Genomic DNA, 17,529 nt, shown 5'->3' with positions numbered 1-17,529 from the left:
CTTCGTATAATTGCGGATGAACCACTGATGTCACATGGATTATTTTACAGATCTCCTTGCTATGTTTCTGGACTTGGGAACATTTCAGTTGCGTTGCTGTCTATGCAGGGTCAGATTCCATCAAAAATATCTTAATTTGTGTTCCGAAGCTGAATGAAGGTCTTACGGGTTTGAAACGACATGAGGGTGAGTAATTAATGACAGAATTTTCATTTTTGGGTGAACTAACCCTTTAAACATGTCCAGCTCGTAGTGCTTAGAGAAGCGAAGAGTTAACTGATTTGACAAATAGGGCGAAAATAAAATTAGAAAGGGTATTAAAAATGTTAGAAATAAAACGTACAGGAAATAGATCGCAATGTTCATGGGATTGTAATTTAACCTCATTAAAGGGATAGTTGACCCTAAATTAAAATTCTCTCATTTACTCACCCTCAAATTGTTCCAAACCTGTAAGAGTTTCTTCTGTTGAGCACAAAAGAAGATATTTTGAAGAATGTTTGTAACCAAACAGCTGACGGTAGTTAGCCATTGACCAGCACTTAAACCTTTTTTTTTATTATTACCAGCAGTGTTGAAATTGACTGTACTCAATGACGCACTGACGTCAAAACTGCATCACAACTATGAATAGCGGTTCAGTTAAGATTTTACCTTTACGAGATTTTTTTTGTACTCCATTTTGGCAAGTAGCACTTTAAAGTATGCACCCTGGAGGCAAGATTATACAAATATTTCAAAGTCAGCCACACCTGAAAATGTCTGAGTCATCAAATCATTCTGACAAAAACCTCTAGACTACAGTCTTGAGAAACACTAATCAGCCATTTATAGACCTGAAATCACAGGTTGGCACATTATAAAGTGCTCTTAAGCGCTGTCTTCATCTGACACCCAGTTTGGCAGTATTTTTCTAGCCATGTAAGGTATTCTGTCTGGACGAGGCTTGAGAACAGAGTCATCTTAGCCTTGAAACAAGAACAGCTGCAGCACTAGATTTCAGAACCCAATAATAATCCTGACAAGTTAAAGTGATCCACATCCTAAACAAATAAAAATATATTAGTCTTGTCCTCTTATCCAGTAAGTAAATTAGTCTGTGTGCCGCTGCCCATTACATTGGAGTAGTTCTTCGGGGTTTGCAAGATTCCCAGAGTGCACTTCTGTAATGATTGCGCGGCATCCATCAGCCCTCGCAAGACTGAATTAGAGGGAAAAGCAGCTGAGCCTTCTGATACTCTGACTGTCTATTTCTCTGTCTCTTATTCACCCACACACAGGATGAGAAGTGTGATCTGGATGGGTAATTGATGTATGATTTGATGAGGACTCTTTTGTGGCTTTTACCCAGGAGGCAGTGCATTTTATGTTTATTGCTTTCGTTCCACATTTGGAAATATAAATTAAAAGGGTGCAGGATGACTACCACTACTTAAAGCGTTGGTGAAATTAATATTTAGTCACCTTCATGTCATTCCAAACCCATATACTGTTTTTTCCTGTGATTTTAAATGCAGCTCTTTCCATATACAATAATGTCAGTTAAAGCTTCAAAATGCACCATAAAAGCAAGATCTTCTGGTGGAGTTCTAGCTAACTGGACCATTTCTGAAGAAATTGTGCTTAAATTGTGAAACATCCGCCCAGTCACACGTTAACCTTAATGATCACCATAGTACAAGATACATGACGTCTTTGTTGTGCCGTTGGATTTTATGTGGCCCCCACATCAGTGAGAAGAAGCAGCGGGAGAGCAGCTGTGCGTGAGGTCGAGAGGGTGTTGATTAATAGGATATCGTCCTCCATGGGAGGCCTCTGGAATCCAGCACAGGATGTTCGCATCCCCATAATCAGCGCTGTTGACGGTGATGCATGCTGGGTTGCAGTGGGAGCGAGGAGCTGGGTTGTTTCTCTGAGGATGCTGAGAATGTTGATGCCCTGAAGTTCTAATAAAAGCCTAATAAATATATGCATTTTTACATTTTCTTCTGAAAATGTGAACTGCGATGCCAGGGAGTTGCTATGCAGTTGCTAAGGTGTTTTTGGTTTTTGTGGTGGTTGCTTGTACTGGGCCAAGCGAAAACATTAAAACCATCCTGATGTCTCTGATACTATTGTGGCTAAATATTGTTCATAGCACAAACAATAATATTTAATTACTTTGTTTAATTTAATATTTAACATTTATAAATACAAATGTAATATATTTTAATATATAATTTTTTAAAATTTATTTACAAGGGAGTTGCTATGCAGTTGCTAAGGTGTTTTTGGTTTTTGTGGTGGTTGCTTGTACTGGGCCAAGCGAAAACATTAAAACCATCCTGATGTCTCTGATACTATTGTGGCTAAATATTGTTCATAGCACAAACAATAATATTTAATTACTTTGTTTAATTTAATATTTAACATTTATAAATACAAATGTAATATATTTTAATATATAATTTTTTAAAATTTATTTACATATTTATTTATTAATTATTTACTACTTTGTTATGAATATAATATAGCCTACACTACTGTTTAAAAGTTTGGTTTCAGTATTTTCAATGTTTTTAAAAGAAGTCTCTTATTCTCACCAAGGCACCATTTATTTGATCAAACATGCAATAAAAGCAGTAATACTATGAAATATTGATCATTTTAAATAATTGTTTTCTATTTTAATATCTTTTAAAATATAATATAATTCTAAAATGTTAATTTGGTGCTCAAGAAACATTTCTTATCAGTCTTATCAGTGCAGAAAACAATGTAGTTTTGAAAAATTCATAGATTTGTGGAAACCGTGATACATTTTTTTTTTTTAGGATTCTTTGATGAATCGTTCATATTTCAAGTTCAAAAGAACAGCATTTATTTGAAATACAGCAGAAATCTTTTACTGAAACTTTTGGTTATTTTATTCCATGCTGAAAAGTATTAATTTCTTAACTTTTCAACAGTAGTGTACAGTAATATCCACTTTCACTGTAAAGTATGTCGGATTGCAGAAGTAAATTGGCTTGTTAATGGTTTTTCATATTGACTTAAGTTTGGGAAGTTAAAAAGATCCTAAACCCTAGCTATCTATAGTAAAAGAGATACTTCTCCGTGGCACTCATTATAATCTAACAAGGTAAATGAATATATTGTCAACCACTTGTATAACAGCAATAATATGAAGGCGAAAAAAAACGTCTTTTCTGTTTTTTTATTCAGAAATAATTTGTCATCTCTCACACAATGTGTCCTGTATTCTATAGTATCTGAGCTGCAGGAGGAGGGGATGAACGCCATTAATCTCCCCCTGAGTCCCACACCTTTTGAGCTTCATCCTGAGGACATCATGCTAGGTAGGTGAACCCGTAGCCTCATTATTCAATTGATGCTCGCTCAGGTTAATAATATGCCCTTACACCTTCCTCCTGCCTGTCTCTTTCTCTTTTTCACAGAGGAAAATGAAGTCCGCACCATGGTGGACCCCAACTCAAAAAATGACCAAAAACTCCAGGAGCTCATGAAGGTTTGTTTAAAACCAAAAATGTAAATTCTGTCATTACATATTCACCCTCATGTCGTTCCAAACCTGTACGTCCATGATTATGCCCAAATTAGGTGCTCATCGACTGGATCAATGATGTTCTGGTTGGGGAAAGGATCATCGTGAAGGACCTGGCTGAAGATCTCTATGACGGACAGGTTCTCCAGAAGCTCTTTGGTAAACAGTCTCTGCTTATTTTACAGTATGACTGGTTTGGATTGGTTATATTTGACTAAATATCCAAGAAATATCTACCTGAACTCCTAGAGAACTTCTCCAATCTCCGTCTTCTCTATTCTTATTTGGCCTTGTGTTTCCATTCTGTAGAAAAGCTTGAAGGTGAAAAGCTGAATGTTGCAGAGGTGACCCAATCTGAGATTGCCCAGAAACAAAAGCTGCAGACGGTTCTGGAGAGGATCAATGATGCTCTGAAGGTCTCCACCAGGAGCATCAAGTGGAACGTCGACTGTAGGTCCCTAGAGCTCCAGCATGACACATTCAAATGCTCCTAAATAAGACAAGTGTTATGCGCCGTTAAAAATGGACCTGTATTAGGCAGTGAGTCTTAAAGTGTCCACTTAGACATGCTGTGGTGCACAAAACGGCTTTACAACAAAGTAACGTCAGTTTAAAACGCTATTAATGGGTGCTTCTCGTAGCTTTGAGCTTCAAAGGCTTGGAAAACACTTAAAGTGATGTAACAGTATCTTTTAGTGGATTTCAATCCCTCCACTTATGTGGAAGAGACACTAAAGATATTGCAGGTCGTTTTATTGTGTTTTATGAGGCAGAGAGATTTATGCGCTATTGATTTTTGTATTAAACGGAAGTGAACATCAATCCTGTGTCCTTAAGTAACAATTCACAGAGCTGAAGCTACATCTCAGCTTGTTTCGTGCCAATACTGGTTTTAATTAATTCAAATGAAACTAGGGAATGTAAGACCTAAATGTAATTATTTTTATTATTTTTTTTTGCACTATTTACTAGCGGTTCACGCTAAGAGCATTGTGGCCATCCTTCACCTGTTGGTGGCGCTCTCACAGCACTTCAGAGCCCCCATTCGCCTCCCTGACCATGTGTCCATTCAGGTGGTTGTGGTTCAGGTACGTAACCTCTGTTTTAGACCGTAATGTTCTCTAACTGCTGATACATCTTTGCTGTTATGATGCTAGAAGTAGATAACATCAAGCGACAGTTATGTTTGCATTTAAAACGCTCTCTGATAAACGTGTCAGACAAATTTTCTCACAGATTTCCACAAAATCACACAAAAAGGTTTATTTGTTGTTTTTGAATTACCAGGTTTTGTCAAAATGTCTTTGAGGAAGGAAAGCAAGTCAGAATAGAAAATGCAGATGAAAGCTAATAAGCTTTAGTAGCTGACGCTAGCTTACTGATTTTGATGCCATCTGTATTTTGCCTTTTGTCTCAATTTCTTTCAAAGTATTTTTGCTTAACTTTGGTACTAAATCAGTACTAATGGTAATAGTTCATATTTTCTTACTTTGTTTTGATTTTGAACCTAATATGGAAGGTTACTCAAATAGTCCTCAATTTCTGAAGCTAATTAGCTTCAATAACTGAAGCTAGCTCAATGAAGTCGATGTTTTCATTTGTATTTTCTCATTTTTCTTGCTCTCATTCAATATTTCCTTGCTTTCTTTCGATATTGAATCAAATACTCATGATTATAGTCAATATTTACTTGCTTTTTTCTTTTGATATCGAATCAAATATGGATGGTTATAGTCAGTTAGCCTTAATTTCTAAAGCTAATTATCTCCAGTAACTGATGCTAGCTTGCTGATATCGATTTTTAATTTTTATTTATTTATTTTTTTCTGTCTTGTCTTGCTTTTGATGTTGATATAGTCAAGGAAAAATTGGAAATATTAAGACATTTTCATACCTGGAAAAATAGTCAAACTTGGTAACATCTTGTAGAACATTTTAATTAGTAATAATTTTTAAATTATACGTTTATATATCTATAATTAACCGTTCATGTAGGAGAATGGATTTGACAAATCATCTTGTATTTCTCCTGTTGTGCCTGACTAAAGGAACTGTTGTGCCTGACCTAAACTTGGTAACATCTTGTAGAACATTTTAATTAGTAATAATTTTTAAATTATACGTTTATATATCTATAATTAACCGTTCATGTAGGAGAATGGATTTGACAAATCATCTTGTATTTCTCCTGTTGTGCTTGACTAGAGGAACTGTTTTCCCATAACAGATATTTTGATTGGACAAACGATAGCAGTTTAAGTCTTCTAGAGATGTCTGGCTCCTGTTCATATTCAATCTGTTCCTTTTTTCTTTCTTTTAGAAACGAGAGGGCATTCTTCAATCCCGTCAGGTTATGGAGAATATCACTGGCAACACAGAGTACGTCAGTGTGACAACCCTAATTTCCAGATGTCACCCCCATATGTGTTAATAAATGTGTCAATATCAGGGTTTAATAATCTTTTGCACCTTTTGTAATGATTTCTTTCATATGTTTCAATCATTATGCGGTAGATCGTTGATTACAAGATGACATTTGGATTAGCTTTGGTGCTTTTTCGTCACCCTTTGTGCGGACATACACATATATGTGCACAGCTGACTGTATAGCGGCCCAGCAGGCACCTGGCAACTGGGGAGATAAGTGTGTGTTTTTGCACTTGTATGTGTGTGTTTGTGGAGTACTTCCCGAGGCTGTTATCGCACACACAGTAGCTGCTGCTGCCCAGGCTGATGGCTGGCAGGAGTGATTAGAGAGTGAGGAGGAGGGGGCCTCATGGGGAGGAAGCCCTGTCCAGGGCTGTCCCAGACTTGCCCGATCAATTTGATCACCCTTCCACACACCCAAATGACAGCCGCCTGGCTTTCAGTGACCGTGGAATTAAGAGAGACAAATTGCCTCCCATGCTGTACAGGAGATAAATGAAATGCCTAACTTGCATTGCATGCAATAATAAAATTCTTGCTGATAAATGACTGATTATTAAAATTCTACACAATAATAAACAAACAAATAAATAAAATCACTAATTTTAAATGCTATAAGCACCACAACATTATAACGTACAGTATATTCCTATTCTGGATACAAGATTTGCTAAAGATTTAATCTAACGATGTTGTTGAATTATTAGTGTTTTTTTAATTGAGTTTTAATTTTAATTAAAACTTTAATTGAGCATTACGTGATGGCAGACAATTACATATCGGACAACAACTGTTCTATTGATGTTATGTGATGATTTTCTAACTGCATTCTTATATGTGTGTATGCTATTAACAAGTTCAATCATAATTTAATGTTTCAGTCATATATATATATTTTTATGTTCATAGGGCATTATCTGGCAGACATGGTAAGTGTTATTAAAATTTCCATCCATTAAAATTTAGATGTTAAACACACTACTGTTCAAAAGTTTGGGGTTAGTACGTTTTTGAAAGAAATTAGTACCTTTATTCAGTAAGGATTTATTAAATTGATCAGAAGTGATGGTGAAGACTTTTATATTGTTTCTTTCTTTCTATTTATCAAAGAAAATGTATCAAGGTTTCCACAAAAATATTAAGCAGCAAATATTAAACAGCTTTTACGTTAATAATAAATGTTTCTTGAGCAACAAATCAGCATATTAGAATGATTTCTGAAGGATCATGTGACACTTAAAATTTAAAAATAGCTGCTGAAAATTCAGCTTTGAATAAAAGAAAAAAAATTACACACTATATAAAAAAAAACAATTGATCAGAAGTGATGGTGAAGACTTTTATATTGTTTCTTTCTTTCTATTTATCAAAGAAAATGTATCAAGGTTTCCACAAAAATATTAAGCAGCAAATATTAAACAGCTTTTACGTTAATAATAAATGTTTCTTGAGCAACAAATCAGCATATTAGAATGATTTCTGAAGGATCATGTGACACTGAAAAATTTAAAAATAGCTGCTGAAAATTCAGCTTTGAATAAAAGAAAAAAAATTACACACTATATTAAAAAAAACAGTTATTTTAAATCATTACTGTTTGTATTGTGTCTTTGATCAAGTAAATGCAGGCTTGGTGAGTTTAAGCAACTTTTTTTTCTTCTTCAGAAACCTTTACAAATCTTACCTACCCCAAACTTGTGAACACCAGTGTTTACTATTCCTTTCAAAGTTGCAGTTGTGTTTCTAATTAATGATGTATTGTATTCAGAGCGTGATGCGTTTGATACCTTGTTGGATCATGCTCCTGACAAGCTGAATGTGGTGAAGAAGGTACGAAAGCGCCAAAATATTGGCCGAATTACATTCTTGGACAAACCTGACCACATTTGCATCTGTTTTCTGCAGACTCTAATCACCTTCGTCAACAAACACCTGAATAAACTGAACTTGGAAGTAGCTGAACTGGATACACAGGTAACACATGGATCAGCACAATAAATATATTGTGACTATGGTAAAAGAAAGTGCTAAGCGACAAGAAATCATATATTACAGTGATTTAATAAAATGATAGCAGCAGCAACATGATAAAAGACCATTTGTTCAATAAATAAATTAAAATTCTGATTCTGTTATCATTTATTCCCCTTCATGTCATTCCAAACCTATTTGACTGTCCTGGTCACTCTTTAACATGGAATTTCAATGGGAACTCAAGCGTTCAAGCTTCAAAACGGACACTAAAGCACCATAAAAATATAATTTAAAGTAGATCTCTATATTTTACTTTTTTTTTTTTGTCTTAACCCATACGATATAGCTTTGTTTCATAAATATAAATGTAAGTTGTTATTCTTCATCTTATTTGTTGGCTGTTTACGATTGGCAAATATTTCATATTAATATATTTTAATCTACTATTAAGAAGCAAAATGATTGCCGGTTAATATAAAATTCTATTATAATGTAAATATAAATAAATATAATACAAATTCTAATATAAAAAGTCTCTTATGCTCACCAAGGCTGCATTTATTTGATCATAAATACAGTCCATCCATCCCATCCATCATTCCATGGGCTCACGCCCGTTGGTGTCCAATGCCCGTCTGACGCTCCATTTCCACTGTGCACGGTCCTGTGCCATCCTGCTAAGAGAGTGGATGTCCCTCTGACACCATTCTTTGATGTCATCCAACCACTCCCTACTCGCTTCAGAAATCATTCTAATATGCTGATTTGGTGCTCAAGAAGTGTAAAAAAAAAAAAAAGCCTTAATATTTTTGTGAAAATATAATTTTTTTTCAGCATTCTTTGATGAATAGAAAGAACAGCATTTATTTGCAATATAAATCTTTTGTAACATTATGTCTTTGTCTTTTTTGATAAATTGAACACCTCGTTGCTGAATAAAAGTAGTTTTAGTGTGTCAGAATTATGTGTGTTATGTAAATTTGTATGTCTTGATTTGATGTCTATGACAGGATTGTGTTGTTCTGACTGAGGTGTGTTTGTAGTTTGCAGATGGTGTGTATCTGGTCCTGCTGATGGGACTTCTGGAAGGATACTTCGTCCCCCTCTACAACTTCTTCCTGACGCCTGAGAATTTTGACCAAAAGGTATAAATTAGCAGTGCGTCTGCGGTTAGCGTGCTTCAGTATGAAAGCCACCCTGGTGTGCTGTGTTGAGTGTCGTTGAGAGGGGGTGGTATTGACAGTCAGCCCAGGGTACAGGCTGCTCACCTGGGTCACATCCAGCAGGCCCGTCCTGTGCCAAATGGGCATGTCGCACCAGGATGCATCTGTAATCTGCCTCTGCACAGGAAACGGATAAGTGGGGTGATGTGTAGCTTCTTTCTAATATCCAGTGATTGTGTGTGGACTTCAGAGATAACTGCTTTACAGTCTACAGTCCAGTTTGGGGAATTTTTTTTTTTTTTTAACACATGCCCTTTTTTGCCCTTCAAGGTGTCACAATATGACAGTTTCTTTTTTACCTGCAGGTTCATAATGTGTCTTTCTCCTTTGAGCTGATGCAGGACGGTGACCTGGAGAGGCCCAAGCCCAGGCCTGAGGGTAATTACGGCTTTGTTTTCTTCAAGTCCTATCATTGCAATTGTGTGGTTGACCGGCCATTTTAAAAAGATTTGTCTTGTCAGAACTGTACTTGGCTACTGATACTTTCCCAGTTCGAACGTGTTGCTGTTTTAACCTGAATGTTCATTTCTTAAATGTTACATACAAAGGTTTTAGAGATAACTGAAAACATATTTAAATAAAATTAAAAACAGGCCATTCTTGGGTTGGCTTGTGTTACATAATAAGTATATATAAAACATAAAAAATATATATCTTGTACATAATTGTCTGTTCTTAAATAGTCTTTTATTTAATTAAAATGAGTTTTAAATTAGTCTAGTTATTTGGTTGGTTATTACTTTTTCCTTCAGCTAATTAATTCATTTTTTTCTTTCCTTGAGAATAGTTAGTTAAAACTTTATTTTGTTTTGTTAAGAATATGTAGTTTTATTTAATAAGTAATTTTGATTCAAAAATATATAGTTCTATTTTCCTTGCCTAACAATAGTCAATTAGCTGTTTTTCCCTCCTTTTCGAATAATTAATATTTAAATAGTTTAGTTAAATAATATGTAATAATAATAATAATAGATAATAAAGTATTAATATTATAGTTACAATTAATATAATATTGAGTTATTTTAATCTAAGTAAGATGGAATTAATAACAACCTTCTCTTTAGAGCTAGTTTAACAAATCAGCAGTTCACAATATACATTAGATGCTATACCGTATACAGTATCCATAATATACACATACTAAAACAGCCTTCCTGTAGCTGAAACAGAAGGGCACGCTGCTAGAAACGCCAAGGTCATGGCTTTAATTTCTAGGGAAAGCAAGAACTGATCAAATATGTACCTTGAATGGATAAAAGAGTCTGTCAAATACATAAATGTGAAATGTGAATAAATACTACACAAATACAGCTCTATTATTTATAGTGTTTCAAAGTATTCTTTATACTGTGTGTGTACATTTGGTTGTGTGTTTTTGTGTGTATTTGAATGATTTTCAGGTTAAAAGTGTGTCTAGGTTTTTATTTGTGTGTGTTGATTGCATTATGTCGTTCAGAGTCCTTGAAGACTCGGGTACATTATTTGGCATTGCATAAATCCTCTTCATGCTTTAAATCACTTCAAACATGTACTGGAACTGAAGAAACTGTGTTTTTTAACTGCTCAAGGGTTCTTCAGGCCAAGACAATTGTAACTATGAAAGCTTTTGTTCTCAAATTGTAAAATGAGTGTTTTTTTTCCGTTTTATTCCAGATATTGTGAATTGTGACCTAAAATCGACTCTCCGCGTTCTTTACAACCTTTTCACCAGGTACAGGCATGTGGATTGAGCTCAAATGGGAAATATGTCAATGTGGACAGCTATTTTGAGTTTTAATGAGGCTGACAGACAAAACATGCTGTTAATTATTGCGGAGTATTGTACAATACCCTTATACAACTAATAATTGTGACTTAAGTATTTTTCTTGTCATCTAGATGGATGTAAAAACACTAAAGAAAATAACACTATGAATATAAATGTTTTTGATGATTGCATTCACCTTTTACCTGTGGAAATGCAATTAGCTGTTTAATCCTTTTGAAATGTATTAATCCTAAAGCGCCTAAACAGACGTATGAGAGAAAATACCCAGCTTGCACTACACATTATATCAAATAAAACACTATATTATTTTCACAGTATCAGCTCTTTAACAAACTCACACCCAGGAGCAGCAGCATTAGATTTAAGGTGGATGGTTGACCAAATAATTAGTTACTTGTAATGAGTTGCTATTTCACTGCGTATCTTAATTTGTCAAGGCTTATTCCTGATTTCTGTGCTAATGTTTTTATAGCTGTCCACACTTGCATAGTGTGTCTGCATCAACTGAAAATATTTTTACTCGCATGCTGTTGTCACACAAATTTGGCTCAGTTAGTAGTTGACCACATTCATTTATTTTCTTACTTCTTAAAACACAGTGTCTTGAATCATTATTGGGAAAAAATTAGTATTTAAACTGAAAATTAGCAATGGAGCAACTATTACGTTTGTGGAAACTACACAAAGATTCTTTTTTATACCTTGCTTGATGGATTTCAGTAGAGATACAGTAGAGTTGTTTGTAAAATTCAAAGTTCATGTTTTATCTCCACCTGAAAAATGTTACAAAATCTACATTAAACGTGGATGAATCATCTAGCCCATTGTGATTGTCGGATTTTGTCTTTCCATTCCATTTCCTCCCTCTGTGCCGAGCCAAAGGCTGTGTTCTTGAGTGCTGTACTTTAAGTCGTCTTGTCACTGATAGACTTGGTTCACTTCACTCACTGGAACAGATGCTTACGGCGTTCAAAATACCGCAGGGATGACTAGCAGATGTGGGCTCTCTTTGTCCTTATTTAAGTGGAAGGCTGTTTGGGGGTAATTTAGTTCCATTCAAAACCGTCCACATCCACATGGGGAACCGGTGCTTGTAAAATCGCTTTAACATTCGTATTGGATTTTTTTCAAAATGGCAGCAAATCAAAGGATGGTCTAATTTGATCTCTTAAACAGTTTGGCAGAGTCCATACACGGCAGTGCTTGAACATCGTAGTTTGTTTTGTCCTTCATAACCACCAATAAACACAAAAACATTCTGACATGGAACATCTTGAATTGAGTCACTCTCTGAATACTGTTGGTTAAACAGAAGATAAATACTCTAAACTTGGATAGGTTTTTTTTTTAACGCTCTTGTAGAGAACTAGTTTCATTCTTCTAGTCAGAATAGATGAATTTCCCAGAACATTACTTTACTTTGAAATTCTTGTTCCTGGTTTGCTATAGAAAATTTCGGATCTTTATGTGTAATGGTAATATTTTGCATTGCTGTAGCGTCTGCGTAGGATCATGCATGATTTTTGGGGTTTTATGGTTTAAGAAGACCCTTTTAGCTTTTGACATTTGCATATAAATTACAGTCCTGGTCCCAGACGTCACACTTATATGGGTACTAAATGTCAAATCCGGTACAAGACTCGAACCCGCAACCTTTGGGTTACGAGTCCGACTCTCTAACCATTAGGCCACGACTTCCCCCATGTCCAGTACGACTCACCACAACAGTTCTGGGGTGTTTCTGTGCAGTTGCTAAGATGGACAATATCAAAAGAGCTCCCAGCCAAGCTTGATATTCTGGTCCCTCTTTTAATGCAAGTCTATAGGGTCTTTTCACCATTTTTAAGGTAAGTTTTAAAAGTCAAAAATGGTAAACCTGAACATTTGGAAAAGTACATTTGCGGTCACGTTAGCAAAATGTGGTCCATTTTCCACTGTCAATAGCGTAATGTTGCATGAAGCATCGCTCACACAGTAGTCTTCAAAACAAACAACTTCATGTTGGTCAATGCGGCAAATTCACATGGAAATACTGAAGGGGGAAGCTGTGTGGGGAAATGTTTTGCCATAACGTGTAATACCAGATTGTGTTGATTCTTATTTAAATGACTATATTTCATCTTTGAAATTTCACCAGAGAGTATTAATAAATGCAACCACAACCTTAATATTACACTTCTCATCAAACTGTGTGATTTGTCTGTACTTATGTCTCTACCACAAAAGGGAAGTTGTTACATAAAATAATGTTTTACTATACGTAGCTCTGTTTGTTTAAAATAATGAAAAAGAACATTACAAACAGAACATATTATATAACATATTATGCAATTTTCACATATTTTGACTTCCTGTTATCACAAAAGCAGGTGATTTCTGTAATCTAAGGGAGAAATTACAGAGAGGACACCTGGGTAATTGACTGACCTGTGCATAATGTCCGGATTTGCAGTGTTGCCACCATTAGATTGCAATTATTTTGTCTTTTTTGCTCTTTGTAACATTTGTTCTCTCTCTTAGTCTTAATTCTTTTCTTTCATTCTCTCGCCTTTCTTTCTCACATTTTTTTGTTTGCGTACAAATCACTTATGATCACTGTTATTAACATGCTTTAAGAGAGCTTGTATTTTTAAAGGTTAAGAATGACAAAGGTGATGGAGAAACTGAGACCTCTAAAGTTAATTGAATTTCGGAGCCCCATCTATCTTTTTCAGTGTCACCTGATGGGTCGGACCCTTAGTGTGTGGATTTTCAAAGTTAAGGTGGCTTGAAATTCAACTGAACATCAAAGGTATAGAACAGCATTCATCCTGAACATCAAACATACCTCTGAGGGCCCCATTTATAAAACATTCACAGGAAAGACATGACATCCAATCTACTAAAGAGCATTTATACTCGTTTTGACTATAGTTGATTCATACAGACATTTGAATCACATCTGAACGTCGTAACTAAGAAAAAATAATGTTATATTTGTCCCATGTGCTCCTTTCTCAGTGATTATAATTCTCGGGAAGAGAAACGCTCAAGGTGTTCCTCACAGTTTCCTTTTCATGCCGTTTTTTGATTGTGTCCCTATAGAATGTGAGAACAACATTCTGCTAATGGCAGGCTCAGGCACGCTGGCTTGCTCTCACGGGGTAACAGTAACAAGTTAACAAGCTGCTTCATTGCTTGTTCTCCAGATCCAATTATATGACCATTTAATTACACACCTTCATCTCGCTCCTGCTCTCTTCTTCTGTAAAAGCACATATTGATTTTTAAGGATTTTCACGTTTACCCTTTTTTTTTAACCATGTTTTTTTTCTTTTTTGTGAAACCATGATTGGTGAATTTTTTTGTAAGGGATATAAACTAGAGGTTTTATTCTTTCATTAAATCACTCAAAATGGATTTCTGTTTATAGTGGGCTTTCGGTTTCCATGTTATGTAGAAACAAAGTATTTCCTTGACAACAGCTTTAGTCTGTTTTTACCACAAGATGGCAATGGTACCTATAATGATTGAGTATTCTATTATCAATGTTAACAAACCTTGTGTGGAAGCTTTCCTAATGGAAACTTTGTTTAAATGATCTTTACACACTGTAGACTAATGTAATGTAAATACATCTGCGTAAGTGTGTGGATTTTCAAAGTTAAGGTGGCTTGAAATTCAACTGAACATCAAAGGTATAGAACAGCATTCATCCTGAACATCAAACATACCTCTGAGGGCCCCATTTATAAAACATTCACAGGAAAGACATGACATCCAATCTACTAAAGAGCATTTATACTCGTTTTGACTATAGTTGATTCATACAGACATTTGAATCACATCTGAACGTCGTAACTAAGAAAAAATAATGTTATATTTGTCCCATGTGCTCCTTTCTCAGTGATTATCATTCTCGGGAAGAGAAATGCTCAAGGTGTTCCTCACAGTTTCCTTTTCATGCCGTTTTTTGATTGTGTCCCTATAGAATGTGAGAACAACATTCTGCTAATGGCAGGCTCAGGCACGCTGGCTTGCTCTCACGGGGTAACAGTAACAAGTTAACAAGCTGCTTCATTGCTTGTTCTCCAGATCCAATTATATGACCATTTAATTACACACCTTCATCTCGCTCCTGCTCTCTTCTTCTGTAAAAGCACATATTGATTTTTAAGGATTTTCACGTTTACCCTTTTTTTTTAACCATGTTTTTTTTCTTTTTTGTGAAACTATGATTGGTGAAGGGATATAAACTAGAGGTTTTATTCTTTCATTAAATCACTTTCTGTTTGTAGTGGGCTTTCGGTTTCCATGTTATGTAGAAACAAAGTATTTCCTTGACAACAGCTTTAGTCTGTTTTTACCACAAGATGGCAATGGTACCTATAATGATTGAGTATTCTATTATCAATGTTAACAAACCTTGTGTGGAAGCTTTCCTAATGGAAACTGTAATGTTTAAATTATCTTTACACACTGTAGACTAATGTAATGTAAATACATCTGCGTAAACATTATTGAAATTAATCCAAGATGTAACAAGAAGTCTGAATGACTTTCTTTTGGACATTGCCTGAGGACGTGTGTGTGTGAGAGAGAGAGAGAGAGAGAGAGAGAGATAGTTAGTATAAACAGTCATCTTTAGGTGGGAATGTAGCGATTTATTAGCTTTCACAAAAGGTTTCAAGAAACGTTTTAGTCCGGTTACTAACGTAACCTTGGTTCACTGAGATAAGGGAACGAGCGTGGCATTAAACGCTTATTGGGAAACTCCTGTTTACTCTTAATACCAAAGCCTGATTTGTTCACATTCTTGTAGCTGCACGAATAAATGGGGCTTCAACCCACCAAAAGGGTTGGAACTGACTACTATATAAGTTGGCACTGAGCACCATTTTGTCAGAATCTTTCGACTGAAGCGACAGTCATTGACTCACCTGCAACCTTTTAGCACAGCAGCTTACGCAACTCTCGTTCCCTTATCTCAGGGAACTAAGGTTACATTAGTAACCGGTGTGTTCCCTTTCGAACGGTCTCTCCCGTTGCGTTAAACGATTATAGGGAACGTATCCAATAGTGCCGTGCTATAAGCAAGTGCAGACTGAAGCCACTCTGCAAGCCCAGCCCCGGAGTGTAAGCCAGGGTGACAGAGCTCTTGGCTAAATTGAGATTTAGCCCAAGCCGCTCCAGGTGGTTGAGCAGCAGCGACCTGTGAGCGATGAGTTCCTGTTCCGATCTGAATGAGAACAGTCAATCGTCTAGGTAATTCATAATGCAGATTCCCATCTGTCTCATCCGTGTCCATGCACTTTGTAAAAATGCGCGGGGCCAGAGACCACCATATTGATAAGCCACCCCCTCAAACACAAATCTCAAGAATGGTCTGATGAGGGGATAAAAACCAATCCCCGGGGCATATTTGGTTGAGGATCTCCTTTAAAGTCAGCATCTTGAACGGGCGTTTCATAAGTGTGCAGTTCAGATGCCTGAGATAGAGGCCTTAGTAGTGTGCAGAGCCAAGTCATTCACTGTGTGCAGCTCTCTGAAGGCATCAGAACTCAGGCCGGACTCGTCCATGTTGCGAAGACACACTGAGTAGGGGGCATGCCACGTCCTGGTGAGTTCTTCATGAACTTCTGGGAAGAACGGGGCGGGCCGTTGGCAGTAGGATCATTGATGGCGTTCCTTCAGGTACCACTCGTCTAGGATGCTGCGCTGCTCGCTATCCACACTGGGCCATGTTGTCTGCGTCAGAGGTGGGGTTTTGGGCTCTTCGCTGGACCACGCCCAGTCCTCTGCATCTGTCGAAACAACTTCCTCCTTAGATCCGCCGAAGGAAATCAAGCCTCTTGCAGCCGATGAGAGGCGCTCAATACAAAACTAATGCGGGCATTAGTTCACTGGAGCCCATTGTTTGAACCCCGCTGTCCCACTGTTTCTTCCTCCTAGGCTCCTGGGAGGGAAGAAACGGGAGAGCAGGCCAGGGAGGACCACCTTTGTGAAAGGTGATCCGCGAGAGGAGTGGGGCAATGCTCTCATGCTCTCGCAATCAGAGCATTCTGTCCCGGTGTGCGCCACCTCTGAGTGGTCGCTGCCCAGACAAGCGACCCACTCACTGTGCCCATCTACATCATGCAGAGATTCCCTGCATGAGCCACAGTCATGGCGTGACTTTTGCAACAACGTCACAGGAAATTTGCTCTTCTTCGCTGGATGGCCACAGGAGAAGGCTTGCTGGTGATCTTCCACTGCCGGGGCTCTTCTACGGCAAGCAGCAGGCTTCTTCTTCAGAATCCAGCGAGGAGATGATCTTTGCTCTGAAGGAGAAAAATTCGGATTAAATGGCGCTCAGAGCAGACTTATAAAGCAGTCGGCTCCACCCCTTTTGGCGGGTTGAAACACTGTTTGTTCATGCAGCAACACGATCGTGAACAAATCAGGCTTCAGTATTCAGAGTAAACAGGAGTTTCCTCATAAGCGTTTAATGCAACGGGACAGACAGTTCAAAAGGGAATGTAATTTTGCTTCTTCACTTGACATTGTCGATATTATAAATACATGAACTTCTCCCCAATTCGTTTACATTACTGGTGTTTCATTAAATAATCAGT

The 17,529-nt window shown here is 36.8% G+C and overlaps 1 protein-coding gene across 2 annotated transcripts in view; it reads left to right on the top strand.

Moving 5' to 3' along the window:
- The window catches only part of LOC107707483 (alpha-parvin-like), a 14,929-nt gene extending 3,737 nt beyond the window's left edge, over window positions 1–11,192 (top strand). For both annotated transcript variants that reach the window (XM_016511509.1, XM_016511508.1), the window contains exons 2-13: window positions 3,249–3,338; window positions 3,438–3,508; window positions 3,601–3,703; window positions 3,854–3,994; window positions 4,517–4,632; window positions 5,865–5,923; window positions 6,881–6,900; window positions 7,740–7,801; window positions 7,877–7,945; window positions 8,989–9,090; window positions 9,474–9,546; window positions 10,822–11,192. In XM_016511509.1, the coding sequence (XP_016366995.1) occupies window positions 3,249–3,338; window positions 3,438–3,508; window positions 3,601–3,703; window positions 3,854–3,994; window positions 4,517–4,632; window positions 5,865–5,923; window positions 6,881–6,900; window positions 7,740–7,801; window positions 7,877–7,945; window positions 8,989–9,090; window positions 9,474–9,546; window positions 10,822–10,898 (983 nt within the window). In that variant the 3' untranslated portion in view covers window positions 10,899–11,192. The remainder of the gene's footprint in view (window positions 1–3,248; window positions 3,339–3,437; window positions 3,509–3,600; window positions 3,704–3,853; window positions 3,995–4,516; window positions 4,633–5,864; window positions 5,924–6,880; window positions 6,901–7,739; window positions 7,802–7,876; window positions 7,946–8,988; window positions 9,091–9,473; window positions 9,547–10,821) is intronic.
- The last annotated feature ends 6,337 nt before the right edge of the window (window positions 11,193–17,529 follow it).

The sequence above is a fragment of the Sinocyclocheilus rhinocerous genome, unplaced genomic scaffold (genome assembly GCF_001515625.1).
Source record: "Sinocyclocheilus rhinocerous isolate Xijiao unplaced genomic scaffold, SAMN03320098_v1.1 scaffold534, whole genome shotgun sequence".
Lineage (NCBI taxonomy): Eukaryota > Metazoa > Chordata > Actinopteri > Cypriniformes > Cyprinidae > Sinocyclocheilus > Sinocyclocheilus rhinocerous.
This window is presented reverse-complemented; position numbering and strand designations above follow the sequence as displayed.